At 43.4% G+C, this 22,333-nt stretch overlaps 1 protein-coding gene across 1 annotated transcript in view; it reads right to left on the bottom strand.

Moving 5' to 3' along the window:
- SI (sucrase-isomaltase) overlaps positions 1 to 22,333 on the bottom strand; it is a 632,954-nt gene that overhangs the window by 39,191 nt on the left and 571,430 nt on the right. The window contains exons 62-66 of the mRNA XM_069213228.1: positions 19,742 to 19,776; positions 19,536 to 19,652; positions 17,917 to 18,065; positions 15,732 to 15,813; positions 15,563 to 15,622 (exon numbers count right to left, since the gene is read on the bottom strand). Of these exons, the coding sequence (XP_069069329.1) occupies positions 15,563 to 15,622; positions 15,732 to 15,813; positions 17,917 to 18,065; positions 19,536 to 19,652; positions 19,742 to 19,776 (443 nt within the window). The remainder of the gene's footprint in view (positions 1 to 15,562; positions 15,623 to 15,731; positions 15,814 to 17,916; positions 18,066 to 19,535; positions 19,653 to 19,741; positions 19,777 to 22,333) is intronic.

Genomic DNA, 22,333 nt, shown 5'->3' with positions numbered 1-22,333 from the left:
GCATCATTAGTGACTAAATTGAGCACAACAACTAATGTTTAGGGTCAGTTGTGCTCCACTATGAGACAGGGTGGATGCTGGAAGGTGTAGGTGACCTCGGAGACATCATTCTGCTGGACATGTTGTGTGTTCTGTGGGAGTGCTCTTAGGGTCAAAATCTTCTGAATGAGATATTGAATGAGTTACCAACATAGACTGATTCTACTAATGATTGCTTTAATGTGTTTGTCCATTGCCTTGTTATATTTTTAGTTCATGGGTCTTTACATAATGTATGATTTATATGACATGTATAGTTTATTTATGTGCATATGATTTGCATAAACTGTAAGAATTATTTACAGTATTAAATACAGTACTAAATATTCTCCTGTAGTAGTTATATAGACAGGTATCTCTGGATCCTTTCATAGTAATAACAGGTAACAGAATGTGCTTATTTGACACACTGCTTGACAGCAAAGTGCTATCAACAAGCACTGGATTTCCTTTTCACTGTTATATATGTAACCTCTTAACTGCCTCTAGAAAGACTATGGGCCTAATTCGGAATACGGCGGGCGGCCGGCGCTGCCCGCCGGGCGGGAACCGCCACTTGGCCGCTCCGCGGTCAAAAGACCGCGGAGGCCATTCTGGCTTTCCCGCTGGGCCGGCAGGCAACCGCCAAAAAGGTGCCCGCCGGCCCAGCGGGAAAGCCCCTGCAACGAGGAAGCCGGCTCCGAATGGAGCCGGCGGAGTTGCAGGGGTGCGACGGGTACAGTGGCACCCGTCGCGATTTTCACTGTCTGCAAAGTAGACAGTGAAAATCATGCTGGGGCCCTGTTAGGGGGCCCCTGCACTGCCCATGCCAGTGGCATGGGCAGTGCAGGGGCCCCCAGGGGCCCCACGACACCCGTTACCACCAGCCTGGTTCTGGCGGTGAAAACCGCCAGAAACAGACTGGCGGGAAGGGGGTCGGAATCCCCATGGCGGCGCTGAGGACCCGGCTGGGCGACCGCGAATACGGAATGAAGCACCGCCAGCCTGTTGGCAGTGCTTCAGCCGGCCTCCACCCTGGTGGTCATAGACCGCCAGGGTTGGAATGAGCCCCTATGTGAGCTATATTTCTTAAAAACAGAATTTAAAACTGTCCATTTCAACAGATTTAAATTCACAAATTGCATGCAAAAAATCTCAGCCTGCTATATTGGTTCAAAACTGGCCTTAACAATTGACATTCTATCAAACGTTTGTTATTGTTACTTACTTCCATACTTTTTTAAAGTACACCACTCTTTCCCCTTCCTTCTCATTGCCTCTTGCATACAAGTTTCTATAAATTTCATGCCTGTCCATCTTAAGGTCTTTTGGAAACAACAGCTATCTTAATAATTCCAGAAAGCAAGTGCTTCTCACATAGTCCCGATCACACCTGTACCCATACAGTACAACAAAGAAACTGGCATGAATGCTTAGAATGAGAATGGAAAACTGACCACAAAAATGAATGGATTGACCACTAACTTTGTGCTTTTAGGTAGCGTGCTTACTCATCATTAAGAGATGTGATGACTCTTCAGGGGTAGCAGGCGCCACATAAATGCAATTTAAACAATTTAATGGTTGTGTAATAATAATCGATAAAACAAATGCCACCACTGAAAAGAGGCAAATGGACTTAATCATGAAGTGAGATGTTAGACAGCTGTAAGCTCATATTCATAGTTAAAATGCGAAAAATAGAATCCAAAATCAATTGGCAAACAAAAAGAGGGCCACAAAAAAGTAACCTCATAAAAATACAACCAAAACCATAGTTTCCTAGATAACTTGGAGTCAGCCAGCCGCCTAAACCAAAGTAAATATAGAATGCAAGACACTTTGCTAACAGAAGGTTTCAAACTCTTATCATTGGTATGCGCCACATTTCATAAGCTGCGGGAACTTTCATAATCAATTTTATTTTTAGAAAGTTGCTTCCTCACACAGAAAGGGCTTAAACTGCTTGGATAGTTTAAGATTTGCAAAGAACATTTGCAGAATTTCTGTGTTCATATGACCGCAGAAAAAATAAGCAGCATGGAATCAAGAGATAATTAGGTCTAATACAATCAAAGGTGAAGTTGGCACTACTCAATAAAAACTGTCAAAAATTCAATAGAGAATTGTGGAAGGAATAGAGCATGAAATGTTTGGCAATTGTGAAACATAAATTGTGACCCAGTGTCAAAGTGGGCCTGAGAATTGAAATTTATTTGAAAGGAATTAATGAGCAAGCCCTCTCAAATGATTGTGTTTTAATTGGATGCAGTGAAGAAAATCTATAGAATGCGAAAAAAGCTAAAGATGAAAAATCGAACAACCCAAAATGAAATGTAATCCTCGAGTTCCACTCCCCCAATAACTCCCAGAGATATGCTAAACGGTAGACCTTGCTCATATGAAACTCACCCTTATTTCGCTCTGTATGGATTCATTAAATGCAGAAGAAGCTTTCTTTTTCTTTCAAATGCTGACACCCCATTGCTTGGTGCATTGGGTCAGCTCACACACTGCTCCCACCAAATTTGAAATGTGTTCTATGTTGTTCCTTTTTCTATTTAGGTAGGCTGAAATCACGTATTCTTCGACAAGTAATGCTATTAATTTTTGTGAAATTTGCATTTATTATGCAAATTTCACTTAGTGGTGTCCCATGATAAAACTAGACACAATCTGTGCACTTTTGCACAAAAGTCTAGTGCAAACGTAGCTCAATGCATTTTAACACATTTTTTTAATTCAAATCGTGCACAATTCATGCAGGACACACATCAAGTTCCCTGATGTCTACATGGCATGTTCTGCTTAAACAATTCTCCTGCAAGCAAAAGTTAGGGAGAAAAGCAAAGATGATGTAAAACAACAAAGAAGGTTGAACTAGGCACACTCCAATTATGTGTGATTCCGCTTCCACTAACAATTTGGTCTGATCTCCTACCATGAAATGCAAGACAAGGTAGCATACCAAAAATAATCTCTCTCCATTTGTACCTGAACGGTATAGAATCTCCAGAGCTGTAGGTAGACGTTGGAAATATCACATTGAGCAAAATGTTAAAGGCCTTTGTGAGAGTCCGCATTTAATTTAAAAAACAAAAATAAATCAGAAATTGTCCTGTGATATAACAAAGCATCGCAATTTTATGAATCTGTAAACGTATTCTAATGCTCCAAATGCTTTAGAGTGTTAAATCAAATGAGGCTTGAGATGGCCCATGTTAATAACTTACTCCTCTGGGTAGTCATTGTTGGTGTGATTATTGTTGGGCTTTTTTGCTAATGCAGGGTCATTCCCAATCTTTTTGCCTCCTGCCTCCTATTTTTTCTGACCTGTTGCTGTTGGCTTTAGAACTCTGAGCACTTTACCACTGCTAACCAGTGCTAAAGTGCATATGCTCTCTGTGTAAATTATATTGTTGATTGGTTTTTCCATGATTGCCATATTTGATTTACTAGTAAGTCCCTAGTAGAGTGCCCTAGATGTTCCCAGGGCCTGTACTTCAAATGTTACTAGTGGGCCTGCAGCACTGGTTGTGCCACCTACTTTAGTAGCCCTGTAATCATGTCTCAGACCTGCCACTGCGTGCAGTCTTAACCTGTAAATGTGACTTGACAAGTGTACCCATTTGCCCAGCCTAACCCTTCCCTTATCTTATACAGGGAGTGCAGAATTATTAGGCAAGTTGTATTTTTGAGGATTAATTTTATTATTGAACAACAACCATGTTCTCAATGAACCCAAAAAACTCATTAATATCAAAGCTGAATATTTTTGGAAGTAGTTTTTAGTTTGTTTTTAGTTTTAGCTATGTTAGGGGGATATCTGTGTGTGCAGGTGACTATTACTGTGCATAATTATTAGGCAACTTAACAAAAAACAAATATATACCCATTTCAATTATTTATTATTACCAGTGAAACCAATATAACATCTCAACATTCACAAATATACATTTCTGACATTCAAAAACAAAACAAAAACAAATCAGTGACCAATATAGCCACCTTTCTTTGCAAGGACACTCAAAAGCCTGCCATCCATGGATTCTGTCAGTGTTTTGATCTGTTCACCATCAACATTGCGTGCAGCAGCAACCACAGCCTCCCAGACACTGTTCAGAGAGGTGTACTGTTTTCCCTCCTTGTAAATCTCACATTTGATGATGGACCACAGGTTCTCAATGGGGTTCAGATCAGGTGAACAAGGAGGCCATGTCATTAGATTTCCTTCTTTTATACCCTTTCTTGCCAGCCACGCTGTGGAGTACTTGGACGCGTGTGATGGAGCATTGTCCTGCATGAAAATCATGTTTTTCTTGAAGGATGCAGACTTCTTCCTGTACCACTGCTTGAAGAAGGTGTCTTCCAGGAACTGGCAGTAGGACTGGGAGTTGAGCTTGACTCCATCCTCAACCCGAAAAGGCCCCACAAGCTCATCTTTGATGATACCAGCCCAAACCAGTACTCCACCTCCACCTTGCTGGCGTCTGAGTCGGACTGGAGCTCTCTGCCCTTTACCAATCCAGCCACGGGCCCATCCATCTGGCCCATCAAGACTCACTCTCATTTCATCAGTCCATAAAACCTTAGAAAAATCAGTCTTGAGATATTTCTTGGCCCAGTCTTGACGTTTCAGCTTGTGTGTCTTGTTCAGTGGTGGTCGTCTTTCAGCCTTTCTTACCTTGGCCATGTCTCTGAGTATTGCACACCTTGTGCTTTTGGGCACTCCAGTGATGTTGCAGCTCTGAAATATGGCCAAACTGGTGGCAAGTGGCATCGTGGCAGCTGCACGCTTGACTTTTCTCAGTTCATGGGCAGTTATTTTGCGCCTTGGTTTTTCCACATGCTTCTTGCGACCCTGTTGACTATTTTGAATGAAACGCTTGTTTGTTCGATGATCACGCTTCAGAAGCTTTGCAATTTTAAGAGTGCTGCATCCCTCTGCAAGATATCTCACTATTTTTGACTTTTCTGAGCCTGTCAAGTCCTTCTTTTGACCCATTTTGCCAAAGGAAAGGAAGTTGCCTAATAATTATGCACACCTGATATAGGGTGTTGATGTCATTAGACCACACCCCTTCTCATTACAGAGATGCACATCACCTAATATGCTTAATTGGTAGTAGGCTTTCGAGCCTATACAGCTTGGAGTAAGACAACATGCATAAAGAGGATGATGTGGTCAAAATACTCATTTGCCTAATAATTCTGCACTCCCTGTATGTAAGGCACCCCTAAGGTAGGTAGGCCCTAGGTAGCCCTATGGGCAGGGTGCAGTGTATGGTTAAGGTAGGAGATATAGGGGGTGATTCTGATTCTGGCGGGCGGCGGAGGCCGCCCGCCAGAATTCCGCCCCCATTATACCGCTCCGCGGTCAGAAGACCGCGGAGGGTATTATGAGTTTATCCCTGGGCTGGCGGGCGGTCTCCAAAAGACCGCCCGCCAGCCCAGGGAAAAACTCCCTTCCCACGAGGATGCCGGCTCGTAATCGAGCCGGCGGAGTGGGAAGGTGCGACGGGTGCATTTGCACCCGTCGCGTATTTCACTGTCTGCCAAGCAGACAGTGAAATACTTGTAGGGGCCCTCTTACGGGGGCCCCTGCAGTGCCCATGCCAGTGGCATGGGCACTGCAGGGGCCCCCAGGGGCCCCGCGACCCCCCCTACCGCCATCCGGTTCCCGGCGGGCGGACCGCCGGGAACTGGATGGCGGTAGGGGCGGTCGGAATCCCCTCGGCGGCGCAGCTAGCTGTGCCGCCTTGGAGGATTCAACAGGGCAGCGGTACACTGGCGGGAGCCCGCCAGTGTTGCCGGTCTGACCGCGGCTTTACCGCCGCGGTCAGAATGCCCTGCGGGGCACCGCTGGTCTGTCGGCAGTGCTCCCGCCGACCCTGGCCCCGGCGGTCTAAGACCGCCGGGGTCAGAATCACCCCCATAGTAATGTGTTTTATATGTCCTGAGAGTGAAATACTGCTAAATTCGTTTTCCACTGTTGCAAGGCCTGTCCCTCTCATAGGCTAACATGGGGGCTACCTTTAAATCTGTAGATTCTCTTTGGGAGCGGATAGACATGTGGAGTTTGTTGTCTCTGAGCTCACAATTTAAAAATACATCTTTTAGTAAAGTTGATTTTAAGATTGTGTGTGTTTGAAAATGCCACTTTTAGAAAGTGAACATGTTCTTGCTTAAACCATTTCTGTGACTCTGCCTGTTTGTGAATTCCCTGCCTGGGTCAGTTTGACAGTTGGGCTGGTTGCACCTCTCACTAGACAGTGACACAAAGGGAGCTGGGTTGTAGTGTGCATTTTCTGATGAGCCATCTGTGCTAGGAGGGAGGGGAGGTGTGGTCACTCATACCTGAAAGGGCTGTGCCTGCCCTCACACAATGCATTCTCCAACTCCCTGGTGTGTGTCTGGGGCCTGGCCTGGACAAGGCAGGATTTCACAATCAAGAGAAACTTTCCTTTGAAGTAAGCCTACTTCAAAGGGCAAAATGGATATAAGAAAGGCACCTAAAACTACAGACTTTAGAACACTTCTGGAAATGAACAGGACCTCTGCCTGGAAAAGAGCTGAAGAGCTAAGGAAGAAGAGCTGCCCTCTCTGTGACTGGGCTCTGTAGAGCTATCCTGCAGTTGCGACTTCTGCCTGAGCTAGAGGACAAAGACTGGACTTTGTTTTGCCTTCCTTCTTGTAAAGATCTCCAAGGGCTTGATTTAGAGCTTGCCTCCTGTTGTTTGAAGTCTCAGGGACAGCAAAGACATCTCTCTGCCAGCACCTGGAGCCTTTGGAGAGACTCCTACTCTGCCAAGTGGTGCCTATGCAGTTCCTGGGACCCTGAAAGGATAAGTTGGCAGCCCAAAAGTGGGAAATCAAAGCACAGACCGCCGTGAAGGGAAAATATCGACGCAACTCAGATCTGCGGCTGAAAAATCGATACACCGCCGGCTTTGCGGCTGAAAATCAACGCTCGCCTGCAACGCAACGGGAAGATCGACACCCGCGGCTGGAGAAATGATGTGCAGCATTGCTGACGGAGACCGGGGATATCGCAACCCGCGCTGCATGGTTTTCGGACCATCGTGCGGCTGAATTTCTCATGCAAACACCTCTGGGCATGTAAAAACGAAGTAAGGCCTGCCTGGACCCGAGAGTGCTGACCAGATCGATGCATCGCTCTCCTGCAGAGAGAAGAAACTACGCATGCCGACCCAACTAAAGGAGAAACAACGCAAGGTCTCATTCCTGAGTGAAATCGACACATCGCAAGCCCTTTTTGACTCACTATCGCCAGTGCGGGGTTATTTTTGACGCACACAAGGTACATTTTCACACTAACAGAGTTAGTGTTGTGTTTAAAATTCCATGAAGACCCTTTTTGAATTCTTAGTGATAACTTGCCTTGTGTATAGTGGATTTTTGTCATTTTGGTCTTGTTATGTTTAGATAAATATTCTCTATTTTTCTAAACCTGTGTTGTGTCATTTTGTAGTGTTTTAATTGAATTACTGTGTGTGTTGGTACAAATACTTTACACCTAGCACTGTGAAGTTGAGCCTACTGCTAATGCAAGCTACCGAGGCGGTAAGCAAGGGTTAGCAGATGGTTATTCTCTTTTACCCTGACTAGAGTGAGGGTCTTTGCTTGGACGGGGGTAACCTGACTGCCAACCAAAGACCCCATTTCTAACATTCATGATCAGCGTATGGGATTGGACTTGTATTTGTACTTGACATACAGTGATTAAGTGTACACTACTGTTTTAAGTTCAGACCCCACTACGTGACCACATAGTACTTGTCTTGTGATTCTGCTTTTTGTTCTCTGATGTCCTCCTGGATATATTGTTGATATCATGGGACTCTGGTTTTTGGTTGTGAAGCCTTTGCAGAATGGAAGTCAACTTCTGGCACCTATTTATCTATAAAAAGTGCCACCTTAAAGAATTCTGCATGGAAAGAGGACTGGCTGTGAATAAGAAATCCATAAGTGAGGATCTTGAGTCCGCCCTGTTTCAGTATGAGTTGAAACGTTGTCAGGCAACACCACCAGATGAGTCTGAGGAGGAGGACTACTCTGAGGAGGAGGGCAGTGGCCCTGAGGAGGGAACAGAAAGAGGTGATTGGCTCCTAGCTCGAATGCAGAGCCTGGAAGAGCTAGATGCAGAGCTTGAGAGGGCTGAGGAGAAGAGAGCCTGAGCCCCGGAAAAAGAAAGGTTGGCAGCTCAAGAGCATAGCTGTGAAGAGCTGATGCTGGAATCCATGAGGGCTGAGTCCAGTTCACATGGTAGGAGCAAAAATCTTGTGTCCAGTACTGCTGAAGAAGTGAACATGCCCAGAGATGTGGTGCCCTATTTGAAGGAGGGAGTTAACACACACCGGGAGGTTAAGGGGTATGAGGTAGCTCCAGTGATGCACGGGGTCCCTGAGGCGGTTTGGGGAACTGGCATGGGGAGTGATATTCCTACTGGTGGGAGGGACACTCTACTGACTCTAGGTGAGATTGACAGGGAGAGAGGTTCCCTCCAGGTAGAAGTTTTGGTTATGGAGTGTGGAGACATCCCAGAAGAGTGTGGTTTGAGTGTCAGGGATAGTCAGGTACTGTCTCACCAGTCTCAGGAGGGTGATGTGGGGTGTTATTTCAAAGCTGAGTCACTGGATGGTTGGGTGAAGGGTACTTTGGTTAATTCATGTGAGGGGATGAGTGATGTAATTGCTGGAGAGCAGATGTCTAGTCCTTATTTTCCACAGCTATGCCAACACCAGGTGGAGTGTGAGTTCTCTGACACCAGGGAACTTACACTGGAAGCAGACCTCTGGGTGAGTACCAGAGAGTCTGAAGAGGCATTTGCGGGTGCTCCTCCTGAAGGTAGTGGTCTAGGTATTTCCCAACCAGGTGAGGTAGGAAAGGATTGTAGTGTCCCAGGTAGGTCCCAGTGCAGTGGGATGGGTGAGGGACCCCATGTCCAGTCTCAGAGGAGAGGGAATGGGGATGGGCTGAGGCCCAGGGTGCCGGAGATCCAGTCACAGGTCCTGGAGGGTTCTATGAGGGATGCCCAGGAGGGGAGCCTAGCCCCTCCTGGGTATCCCTACCATAGGCCATCTGCTGAGAGAGATCCCACAGTATCAGGAGAAATGGAGGGGCAGCTGTAGCCAGCATTCCACCAGTTCTGGTGTCTTGGCAGTACCACTCCTAGTGAGGGGGTGCAGAACTCCAGACAGAGGTTTGAGAGGGGGGTTGCGGACCCCAGTGGAGAACCTGGAGGGTCAGGAGTCAGCTCTGAGAGCAGAGCCCCCCCAGGAATGACCTTGGTGAGACCATTTCTGGGTCGGGGGAAACCAGACTCTGCCAGATGGGGAGGGGTTAGGAGAACTGCGCCAGCTAGACTTTTGTGTGTCCCTTGGGGATGGTGTGTTCCTTGTGGGGGGTAAGTGTGCCGCCCAGGAAGTCCTGGTGTTGCAGGCAATGGTTCAACTGCAGGGTGGTGACTCTGGGTTCCATGACCAGGTTTAGAGGGTAAACTCTGACCTGGTGGGGGGTAGGTGGGCCCCCCCAGGAAGTCCTGTGTTGCCCAGCAGTTGTCTTGTCTGAGGGTACAGATCCTGGACTGGAGGATCAGGTGCAGTGGGAAAACTCTGACCTGAAGGGGGGCGGTTTGACCAATCACCCGCCCTGGTGTGATTTCTAGGGGTACTCTCCCTGAGGGGGGGTGCAGAACCCTGGGAGTAAGGGCAGGGGAGGGAGAGACTCACCCCTGAACCCATTGCAATTTAACGATACAGACCCTGGATTGGAAGGCCAGGTTCAGGGTGTCCCCCCTAACCTGGAGGAAGGGGCTGCTGCTAACAGTGCCCCTACCATGTCGTCTTCTGGGGGGCCACTCCTAGTTGGGGGGTGCAGGGCCCCAGAATGGAGGGCAGGGGGAGGGAAGCCTCACCCCTGGTCCAACCTGAAGGTACAGACCCCAGGTCGGAGGACCACAATGCAGGTTAACATCCCTGCACTGGTGGAAGAATTGTGCAGGACTGCTTCTACAAGCACCCTGATAATGTTGAACTCTGGGGGTGCTGCTCCAGGAGGGAGGGTAAAGAGCCCCAAAGGGGAGGACCAGGGTCAGGTTGTCATACCTGACCTGGTGGAAGAGAGAGTGGTCAAAGGGTGCCTGGCACCTGGGGCTACCGCCCCCCACACTGTGTTGGCCCTGGTGGTACTATCTGTCTACTGGGATGCATCTGTGAGCAAAGTAAAGTTAGGTCCTGCACAGATGGTATCTGCAGGGGTGGAGAAGGGTTCCCCATGGGTTAGCTTAGTGGGCTCTGATAGTATAGACAGAGGGATCCAACTGGAGTCAGGAAGGAGCGGAACTGGAACATGCCCCTGCTGTTGTGGGCCTGGGTCCCTGTTCTATCGCCCCAATCAGGGAAGTACATTAAGGTATTGATTGTTCTCCCCTGGCTTTAGGCTGGTAGGGGGGCGTGTTGGACTTTTTTGCTTATGCAGGTCATCCCAAATCTTCTTGCCTTCTGCCTCCTATTTTTTCTGACCTGTTGCTGTTGGCTTTAGAACTCTGAACACTTTACCACTGCGAACCAGTGCTAAAGTGCATATGCTCTCTGTGTAAATTGTATTGTTGATTAGTTTTACCATGATTGGCATACTTGATTTACTAGTAAGTCCGTAGTAGAGTGCACTAGAGGTGCCCAGGGCCTGTAAATCAAATGCTACTAGTGGTCCTGCAGCACTGGTTGTACCACCCACTTTAGTAGCCCTGTAATCATGTCTCAGACCTGCCACTACAGTGTCTGTGTGTGCAGTTTTAAACTGTAAATTTGACTTGGCAAGTGTACCCACTTGCCAAGCCTAACCCTTCTCTTTTCATACATGTAACGCACCCCTAAGGTAGGTAGGACCTAGGTAGCCCCAAGGGCAGGGTGCAGTGTATGGTTAAGGTAGGACATATAGTAATGTGTTTTATATGTCCTGTGAGTGAAATACTGCTAAATATGTTTTTCACTGTTTCAAGGCCTGTCCCTCTCATAGGCTGACATGGGGCCTACCTTTAAATCTGATTAAAGTGTAGACATGTGGAGTTTGGGATCTCTGAGCTCACAATTTGAAAGTACATCTTTAGTAAAATTGATTTTAAGATCACGTGCGTTTAAAAATGCAACTTTTACAAAGTGAGCATTTTCTTGCTTAAACCATTTATGTGACTCTGCCTCTTTGTGGAGTCCCTGCCTGGGTCAGTTTGACAGTTGGGCTGGTTGCACCTCTCACTAGACAGTGACACAAAGGGAGCTGGGTTGTAGTCTGCATTTCCTGATAAGCCATCTGTGCTAGGAGGGAGGGGAGGAGTAGTCACTCACACCTGAAAGGGCTGTGCTTGCCCTCACACAGTGCATTCTCCAACTCCCTGGTTTGTGTCTGGGGCCTGGCCTGGGTAAGGCAGGATTTCACAATCAAGAGAGACTTTCCTTTGAAGTACGCCTACGTCAAATATCAAAATGGGTATAAGAAGGGCACCTAAAACCACAGACTTTAGAACACTTCTGGAAACCAAGAGCAACCTCTGCCTGGAGTAGAGCTGAAGAGCTGAGGAAGAAGAGCTGCCCTGCCTGTGACTGTGCTTTGTGGAGCTATCCTGCAGTTGCTGCTTCTGCCTTTGCTAGAGGACAAAGACTGGACTTTGTGTTGCCTTCCTTCTTGTGAAGATCTCCAAGGACTTGATTTAGAGCTTGCCTCCCATTGTTTGAAGTCTCAGAGAGACTCCTACTCTGCCAAGTGGTGCCCCTCCAGTTCCTGGGTCCCTGAAATGAGAAGCTGGCAGCCCAAGAGTGAGAATTCCATGCACAGACTGCCGTGCGGGGGGGGAAAAGATAAACGCAATTCTGATCTGCGGCCTAAAAAATTAACGTGCCGCCGGCTTTGAGTCTAAAAATCGATGCTCACCTGTAACACAACCGGAAGATCGATGCCTGCAGCTGGAGAAACGATGTGCAGCATCACTGACAGAGACCGAAGAGATCGCAACCTGCGCTGCATGGTTTTCAGACCATTGTGCGGCTGAATTTCTGATGTAAACACTACTGGGTTTGTAAAAACGACGCAAGGCCTGCCAAGACCCAAGAGTGCTGACTGAATCGACGCATCGCTCTACTCCGGAGAGAAGAAATGACACACTCCGACCCAACTAAAGGAGAAACGATGCAAGGTCTCGCTCGTGAGTGAAATCTATGCATCGTAAGCCCTTTTTGACGCACACTCACCAGTGCAGGGTTATTTTTGATGCACTCAAGGCATCATTTTGCTAACAGTGTTAGCGTTGTGTTTAAAATTACATGAAGACCCTTTTTGAATTCTTAGTGACAACTTGACTTGTGTATTGTGGATTTTTGTCGTTTTGATCTTGTTTTCTTTAGATGAATATTCTCTATTTTCCTAAACCTGTGTTGTGTCATTTTGTAGTGTTTTCATTGAATTACTGTGTGTGTTGGTACAAATACTTTACACCTAGCACTCTGAAGTTAATCCTACTGCTTGTGCCAAGCTACCAAGAGGGTAAGCAGGGGTTAGCTGAGGGTGATTCTCTTTTACGTTGACTAGAGTGAGGGTCCTTGTTTGGACAGGGGGTAACCTGACTGCCAACCAAATAACCCATTTCTAACAATTATAATATGCACTGTGGATGGGACGTATCATGTCAGAAAGGCCATGGATTTGTTATGTCGTTGGATGTTCCATCATTAGGGGTGGAACCCCATACCCGTGAGTCAATTCCCCTGCCGATAAGGGGATGATGGTATGCCCCTGACTTAAGGGGCCAGTTAAGAAAGTCAGCCATCGGCTTGGCGCTAAAGGTCAGTACTCACAAGTAAACTCCAGAGTCCTGTCGATATTGCGATTCCTGAAGGCCTTCTCCAGTACCTAACATAACTGGTAAGAAGCTAAGGGACATATTTACTAATATTTCACACAACCTAGGGCAGCAAGTAAAGTTGCAGCGCTGCAGGGCATTGAGTGGTAGGGAGAGAGCTGAAATGTTACATATTTATTAGGATATGGAGCATTTATGCTCTCGCCTTGTGCGATTCATTGGGTGCTGCATAGAGACGATGAAGGCAAACTTGCACCATAGTGCAAGGGTGCCTGCATTACAGGCAGGATTGGTCCTGCACACAATCTGTACAGGCATTTTCCTCTGTCCTTGTGAGGTGCAGAATGCAGCACACATGGAAAGAGCAAATAACAAGGAGAAATAAAGATATTTCTCCTTATTACACCTCATTGAGTAAGGCATAGCATTCTGATGCATTTTCAGGTGAAGTACACTGGCTTGACTGACTTGGTAAAGAGATGTAATGCAATGCAGCTGCCTGCACAGCACTGTGTTACACTTAGGTAGGCTTTCCATGAGAGGAGCATATGTGTTCCTTTGCATCCACCCAAAGAACTTGGTGCAATCACAGATTTATTAAACGGAGCAAACCTGTTTTTGTGCCAAAATGTAGTGCCTACCACAGAGAGGGGTAATGAGAAGAAATACTTTTATTTCTCCTTGTTGTTTCCTCTTTCCACATTTTCCTAATTCTGAAGCACATGTACAAAGAGGACATTGCCTCTAAGGATCAGTGGCATAAGAAATGCCTCTTCAGCCTCCACAGTGCAGAGGCCACCAAGCTCCAGAGGGTCCCTTCAGCAAACCACCCTGGCCAGAGAGCAGGGGTCCCCCTCAAGTTTAATTACACCTCTGCTAAGAATTGTTTTTATGAAAACAAAACAATCCTGTTCATAATGTAGGCACCTCTGCAGCATGGTGCAAGAGTATATGAATTGTCATCCAGCAGCATACAGTGTGCCAGCACTAGGAGGGAGCAGAGGTGTGTCATATCTTAGTAGATATGGCACATTCTGCTCTCTCCATTATACACAATGCAGCACAGCAACTTTGCTTGCTGCCCTGCATTGAGTGAAACATTAGAAAATAGGCACCATACTAAGCAGCATATATATTAATAATTTTCTCAGTGCAGGGGACCTGTCCAGAACACATTCAAGTGGATCATGTTCCACCAAAGTAGTGCCTTGTAGATGGTAACATATTTCTTTATGCACCCGAGCATTCCATAAATGTTTCTGACAAAAATTTAAGGCAATGATTGTAAAGGCACAGATCATGTGAAGTAAAAATGTTAGCTGAGAAGCATGTGATGGATTTGTTCATTTAAAAATTACTATAACCCAAAGAGTTATTGTTTTTCCAGTCACAAAGGCTGTAGTTCCTGAAATTAAAGGCTTTTTGATTGCAAGAACCAGACTTGTAATGTACAAAAGGTTTTCAAATTCAATTTGAATTTACAAAATACACACTATGGCCCTCATAACTAACCTGATGACCTCATGACTGCCAGGTTTACGGTGGCGGTAGGACCGCTGCCAATGTGGCGGTCTGAGCACCATATTATGACCCTGGTGGTCGGGCTGCGGTTGGACCTCCAGCACTACCAGGAATAGTTGTCCCTGCGGTCTGGCGGTCAAGGCGTTCCTAATTCTTCAGGGGAGCACTGCAAGCAGCTCTGCCCTAGGGATTACGACTCTGTTCTCCGCAAGTGATATCATGGCGGTAGCACTGCCATGAAAAGGCTGGCAGAGAATGGGGCAGGGGGGCCCTTCACTGCCCATGCACTTGCCATTGGCAGTACAGGGGCTGCCCTGGCCAGCACTATAGCAATGTTCACTGTCTGTCTTGCAGACAGTTAACATTGCCAGGGTGCTGGCACACTACAGCATTGCTGCTGGCTCTATTACGAGCTGGAGACAATGCTGTAGGCTGTTTACGTCTGGGCCAGCAAGTGGAAACTGAGGTTTACACCCATTGACCCAGAGGGAAACTCAAACTGGGCCCAGCGGGGAGGCAGACACAATGGCGCCAACCTCTCCATCAGAATTTCAGCAGACGGGCTTTCCATCTGCTGAAATCATAATGAGGCCCTTTGAGTTACAAATGTCTTTGTGACGGGCAATGAGTAATCACTCCTTGAGGTTTAAAAGAAAGAGGCAACAAGAAAAGTTTGCCTCCATTTGTGAATTGCAAAATGGCACTCTAGCATGCACAGCCTTATGTCTATTAGAAGTACTCCAGAGTTTTTTTTTTTTTTCAAACAATGGCGCTCATGTCTCTATAAATTACCCAGGGCTGCCATGCTGGCATCTGCCAATGCGGAAATGTACCTGTCGGTAAGGAGGTCGGCTGTCCCTCACAGGACTTTATCCCAGTATTGACAGCCATTGAAAGTGATTCGCAAACAGAATCGCTATCTCACTAGTATTAATTGGGTAGAGATTCTACAATTTCTAATAAGGATTTTGTACTGTAACTAATTAGCAGACTTTCTGCAGTGCAAACATAATCAATTCCAGATGCTGTGTAGAAACTACATCTGTGATGTGTCCTGAACATTATTAGACATGCATAAACATTTGTAATAGTTATGCATTTTTTAAATGAACCATTTTATTTTTAGTCCAAAAAGATTTCTTTACTTACTGAGTAAAAATCATACCAACGTGCATTAGGAAGATAGGCATTGACAGAATTTGCACCAATCTGTAAAATAACCACAAACAATTAACTGCAGCCTCAAAAACAAAAGCAACATTATATACATATGCTTACTGATATTGTTAGCTTGCATGAATTGAGGAATATGACTTACATCCAGCACAGGGCTTATCAGAAGGGCAGGTCCCCACAAAAATTGTTTGTATACATCCCATGTTTCTACTTCTTCCACAAACCTAATTATTGATTACATAAACCAGATATTAAATGAGCATAGAGACATAATAAACACATATTCTTAATATAAACATCCAAACATTTTCGTGGGTTAGAAACTCAATTTAAAAAATGCACATTTCTAAGATATTAAATACTCAAAGCGCACAAGCAGTACAATGCAGAAAATACATATTGTGTGACCAAAATAATTTAGTAATCAGAAATAAATATTCAACTGGAGAAAACCACAAAACTTAAAGTTATGCAAACTGTTGTGGTTGCTTAATGTATATACACTGCATTTATGCTTCACATTTTTACATTGCCATTCTTTTCATATTCTCCAGGTGTAAAGTCACCAACAGCCTTTCTCATATGGCTCCTTTTGCTGCCAGTTCTACCTATTCCCACACTAAATACTTCCTACCTCAACAAAGCCTGAGGCCCTGATTAGAAGAATGACTCAAATTCTGTTTCAGGTTCAAACTTGTGGTTACACCCAAAAGAGGCTTCCGAGTTCAACGGTAACCACACATGTGTAAATTTAGCACCCTATGCTATTTCTTCACAATGTTTTGGCAGGAAAAATATGGCTAAAATGTTGTTGGCAAAATGTATGACATGTAGATCTATGCAGCCTAGAACACACAATAAAAAACAACCTATTGGGAGGCAAATGCTCACATCTATCTATGCCATTCCAACCCACTTCTCTCTAGTTTTTACATCTTCTTGGTCCCTATGCCCCACAGTGAGGGAGAAAACTCACTATACATCAGGGTCACTTATGTTTTGTTGTAACAAAACAAACTCACTATTTAGCAGTTAAAGGGCCACATTATGAGTTTGGCGGTCAGATAAGCCAACCACCAGACCTGCGGTGAGGAGACAGCTATGGAGCTGGTGGTCTCCCCACCAGCCTCATCCCAAGGTTTCCACTGGGCTGCCTGGTGGAAACCAAGGTTTCCGCTGGCCAGCCCAATGGAAACTGTGTGGCGGCAATGGTCTCGGCTCCACCTGGAGCTGAGGCCAATGCTGTCATATGGGGCCCCCCCAGCACCCTTGGAATGAGCACTGTTTGCGAAGCAGACAATGTTAAATCCAACTGTTCTGGGCAGGGGGGCCCCCAGCACTGGCTTATCACCAGCCTTTAAATGATGGTCAGACTGCCATGGAAAGGCTGGCAGGAACTAGAGTTGTAATCAGACAGGTGGCACTGAACTCACCACTGCTGTGGCTGAGAACAACTTAGACCACTGTCAGACCATTGGGAACCATGTTTCTGGCAAGGACGGCGGTCCCCTGGTGGTCCGACCGCCAGGGTCATAATGTGTCAGTCGGACTACCACAGTTTCGGAAGTCTGACCATCACAGCAAGGCTGGTGGTCCTTAGACCTCCAGCCTTGTAGTGAGGGCCCTATGTTTTCAATAAAAAAATGTTTGCTGAACAGGCACTTTAAGCATGGTGCCAACAGAGTTGGCTGACTTCAGAACACAAAACCAAATGCCAGGCAGGAAGGGACCTCTCAAGAGGGGGAAAACGGTCCTCTACTATAATTGTGGAGACCATGGTCTCTGGCAAGTTGGGTCTAAATGACTCCATAGGTATTATATTATACCCAAATGTTATGCTTCAAATAATATGCCTATGACCTGAAACATACCACAAAAACTATCTGTGCCAGATGGTGCACAAATGTATGTTTATTGTCACATAACATCTAATCACGAGGAGTACTATGGATTTTACATGTACTCATAAATAGGGATTCCTGTAATGCTTTTTTTCTTGAAATCCCTATTTCCAAACATTTGTTTGCTAGGAAATATAAATTATTTTGTGTACCTTTCCCTCAATTTTCCTTAAGTCATTTGTTGGTGAACATTGATACCAAAGCACACACAACACAGATATTGTTTAGCATTTCAAGCATGACAATGCAACTCAGTTCAACACTTCAGAAAGAGAAATGTATCCAGCTGAGTGGATGTGAGAAAACAGGAAATTGTGCAAGATGTGGATAGCCCAATGCAGGCCATAGAAATCTTTTTAGAGATCAAAGTGCTTAAATAGAAGCAAAGAATCAATACTCCTTAAAATGTCTTGCACTAGTACTTACTCATGTAGTAATGGACGAACAACAGTACTGCCTTCAGTATGTGCTTCGAACATTAAAGTATAAAGGTATGGAAGTAATTTATATCTCGTATTAAGTACATTCCTGGCCATAGTTGCAAAATCAGCATCCCAAGAAACTGGATCCTGCCTCTAAAATGAGAAAATACATTTAATTATATCTGCTTTTCAAAAAAGACCAATATTTGTCTTTCTGCTGGTTTACTTTTCTAATTTGGCAATTTGTGTTCTATGTTTGAGTGGATCTATCACAAGTATACTGACTTGGATTTGCTCTTTCCTTGCCGCATATGCCATTTGCCAATTCTGCAAAAAGATGCTAAATCTTTCGATGTATCTCTTATTTCAGTTTTCTAAGGAAAAAAAATCTCAGCCCACAAAGATATTACAAAGAAAGAAATAACTTCAAACACAAAGATTTACAAATCAGCTCAGGGAAAGCTATGGAAATTGAGGAGAGTGCATTTATAGCCACGGAATGGTGTGAAACATAGGGCATATTTATATTATCTTCTCAGTAAATGAACACTGACCTCTTCCTCACTTCAGGTAGTTTATGAATATAGTCACCCTTGTATTGACAGCAGTGAGGTGGGAATGTCCTGAAAATAGGGCTAGCCACCCAGAAAACCCAAACATCCCACTGTTTGTCATACTTTGTAATTCTAGTAGAATATCCACTTTGACAATGTCCCATTTTTAAGAATATATGGTCCACCCTCTATGGTTCCCTGACTCAGAAATAAACTTTTTTAATATCAAATAGCTTCATTTGTGGACCCAACTGAAAATATGTGGAAAACAATCATGGTAGAGAATAGTTCCAGGGCATGTGAAGAAGTTTCTCTTGGTCATCCATTTAATTACTAAAAAGATTACTTATGTGAGATTGACATATCATTTTTTCATGTAAGTTGGTAATTGGATGTATGGTGGCCAGTCTCTCAGAAGGTTTGCATATACATATAACATTGGTGTCAACTGTTACTGAAATAAGCATCAAATTATAAATTATTGTGCTAATGTCCTATAAAATTCTCCACAAAATTGGTGCTTGTCCATGATTTAGGTTAGATTCACGTTGCCTTGTGTGCAATAACTATTTACACACCTGGGATGTGTAATTTGCACAACTACTGGTTTGTGAATGGGGATGTGATTTGTTGTGTGTCCTTCATACTAACAGGTCTTTCACACATTTTCATTTGCAGGGGGTGACAAAATAACATATTGATTAGGCATGTGGAAAATGATGTTTACCTTTGAGTGCCTACAATTGCAGCAATAGTAGCATTAAAGAAACAGCAGACCACCATTAATGCATTTGCTTTCCCAAATTGAAAACATTTTTAAAGCTGTCCTTGTCCATTAAATTGACAGGTGCTGCTTTAAACTTTTTTCCTGGTTGGTAACTCTTTGGGACAGCATACAGTTTTCCTTTCCTAAGTCAATAGTTGAAAAAGGTTTGCTATGTACATGCGTTTCTCAAACTGGCACATTGCATTAACTGAAAATAAACCTGTGTCATCCATGGGCTTTGAATAAATGCACAATGTAAAGAAGGATAATAAACACAATATATAAAAGTGAACCTTAACCTACCCTAGACCCTTTCCCATTATGATTTCTAGAATACGGGTAAAATGCTCCCAACTGTGTCCATCGTGCACATAATTCACGTGTGGTGTCCTGGAAGAAACCGCAGATATCTGCTCCCGTCTGGATTGAAGAAAATAATTTACAATAAATGACATGTTTTTAAAAAATATTGAAAATTCATAACTTTAAAGAGTAACAAAAAAACTCACATATGAAATTCCAAAGAGACTGAACTCCATCATGCCTGTAAAAAAAAAAAAAATACTTTGTAAATCAATCAAAAGTGGTTTTTATGGAAAGATAACACATTTGTACAATCTATATTTTATCCAAATTTATACCCATTAACAAACATGGTCCATAAAGCATCATTAAAACAGTATTCCTTTCCATTTTCTAACAGTTTCTCACAAAATAGGGGCAGAGATATACAGATTTATACAGATGGAGTTCCCAGCATCAGTACAAAAGGTTTGTCAAAAAATGCTTAAACCCCCTGTAGCAAGGATAGCTTTTATGGCACCAAAATATATTTATAGGACAGTTAACTAAAAAAATCACACCTATGTAAATGATAAAATACCCTTATAAAATCATAATACACAATATATTACAACATATATACAACATTGTCACAAGTCCGCAAATATTATCCTGACTTCTGACTGCAACTCCATAAATCACAAGGGCCAACTAAATTCAGTTCTAAATGTAGTTCAAATCTAAATCAACAGCTGCCTTAAAACAATAAATAACATAATCGAGAAATAGAGGACTAAGACTGTTTCACCACTTATACTTAATAAAATAATAACCACTTACATATGCATATTATGTGTGTTTTTGATTCTTTAGAGTTGGTGCATAAACAAACCTCCAAATTCTCAGGGAAATAGGCACAGTGTCTTCTAATCTCCCCATTAGGAATAAGCAAAACCATGGGGAATTATTTTATTTACTATTGTGCACGCTATAGATATTTTCATGTACATCTGAACCATTCTGTTCTCAACAGAATATATGATGTAACAGGATTGCTTTGCAAATTAATCACAGTTTAGCAGTCTAGATACTAAAATAATTGGATTTAAAATTCTTTGAAGTAGGAAGAAATGTGTATTATTCAAAGCAGAAGCAACCATCAAAACATATATTACCTTTTTCCAGGTACTTCTCTCAATAAATTCATCACTAATATATTTGCTGCACAAATAATTCCAATTATAATCCCAATCTATAGGCAAATATAATTTATGGTACTATGCAATCTATCCTTGCCCAGATGCCACAAGCCCCAGTTGTTCTGCCAGTTCACTGTGCATATTTACAGATTATTCAAATACTGTCTCTACTTTTTTGCTATTCAATATTTCTGAACGGAGATTTACACCTTGGTTTACTCATGTGTTTCTAACCCCTCTAACAGAAGTTAGCAGTATAAAGTTAGTTTAAGTAGATTTTTGCCTATTAGTGGCAATATTTGCTACCAGGGTGAAAATGTCCATTTTAGAAAATACAGGAAATAAATTACAGATTATGTCTCTTGAATAACACCATTTATAATATTGTAATAATGTAATGTTCAAAATGAATATAAATTAATGTAAAATATTTAATATGAACCTCAAACTAAGAACACACATTGTTACAGACCACTAACACGTCAGGTTAAATGTGTGTTAAATGATACACGCATATAAAACTATATTTTACTTATAAAATAACATTTATAACAATTTTTTTAAATGCTACCTACATTCACTAACATTATTATTTTTGATATAATATTCAAAACATGATATTCAATAAAGGTATGTGTATAGCTAATTTAAAACATTTTACATTTCCTAATTCTTTTTTTATTTTTTAAAATAGTACATACAATCAGAAATTGCATACATAACAAAAAACAGCCTTTCCCAAAGACATGATATACATAACTGTATATAGCAGAGATAGAGCTAAAATGCAACAATTGTGTTATATAGAACATGAAACCTCATAGAATAGCACAAAATATTGCAATTTCACCTAAACTTCTATTTCCTCTTTCAATCTTTAAAAACGATTTGTATCAAGGATACGATGATTGTGATTTATGAATAAGGTACACAAGAAGCACACAAGAAGACTCAGACAAGATTGACACTTTTTGGGGAAGAAGTGCTTGAGTATCACATTGAGTAGGTGACAGCAGCTGAAGAAATTAACAAAGCAACAGGGAGCAAGCCTATTAGATACCCTGAGATCTGTTTGTTACAGAAGTTGTCACAATGTTGTAAAAAGAAGCATGAAAACAAATGCCCAAACCTATATTTGCTATTAGCCAGAAACATAATCACAACAGGCTGGAAGGCCAAGTATGCACTGCCTAGTAAATGTTTATGGGCATATGTGGTCTGCTGGGCATTCCCTTACAGGATAGTGGTAGACAATGACAAATATGCAGTCTTACAAATATAAGAACTGATCTGTGAGAAATCCCCTCAAAATGTGGTGGGAAAAAAGCTTGAGTCATTGTGGAATTAAAATCCCAGTCCTTTATATCTCCACAATTTGTATCCTGGCTAGTTTTTGTGTTTTACTAATTAGCCCTTTGTGTCCTTGAAAAAGAATACCAAGACTAAGGGCCTGATTATGACCTTGGTGGAGTGGATTACTCCGTGACAAACGTGATAGATATCCCATCCAATGTATTACAAGATCCATAGGATATGATGGAACTTGTAATATGGCGGGTGGGATATACGTCACGTTTATGATGAAGTAATCCCTTCAGCCAAGGTTGTAATCGGGCCCTA

This window comes from Pleurodeles waltl, chromosome 11 (genome assembly GCF_031143425.1).
Source record: "Pleurodeles waltl isolate 20211129_DDA chromosome 11, aPleWal1.hap1.20221129, whole genome shotgun sequence".
Classification (NCBI taxonomy): Eukaryota; Metazoa; Chordata; class Amphibia; order Caudata; family Salamandridae; genus Pleurodeles; species Pleurodeles waltl.
This window is presented reverse-complemented; position numbering and strand designations above follow the sequence as displayed.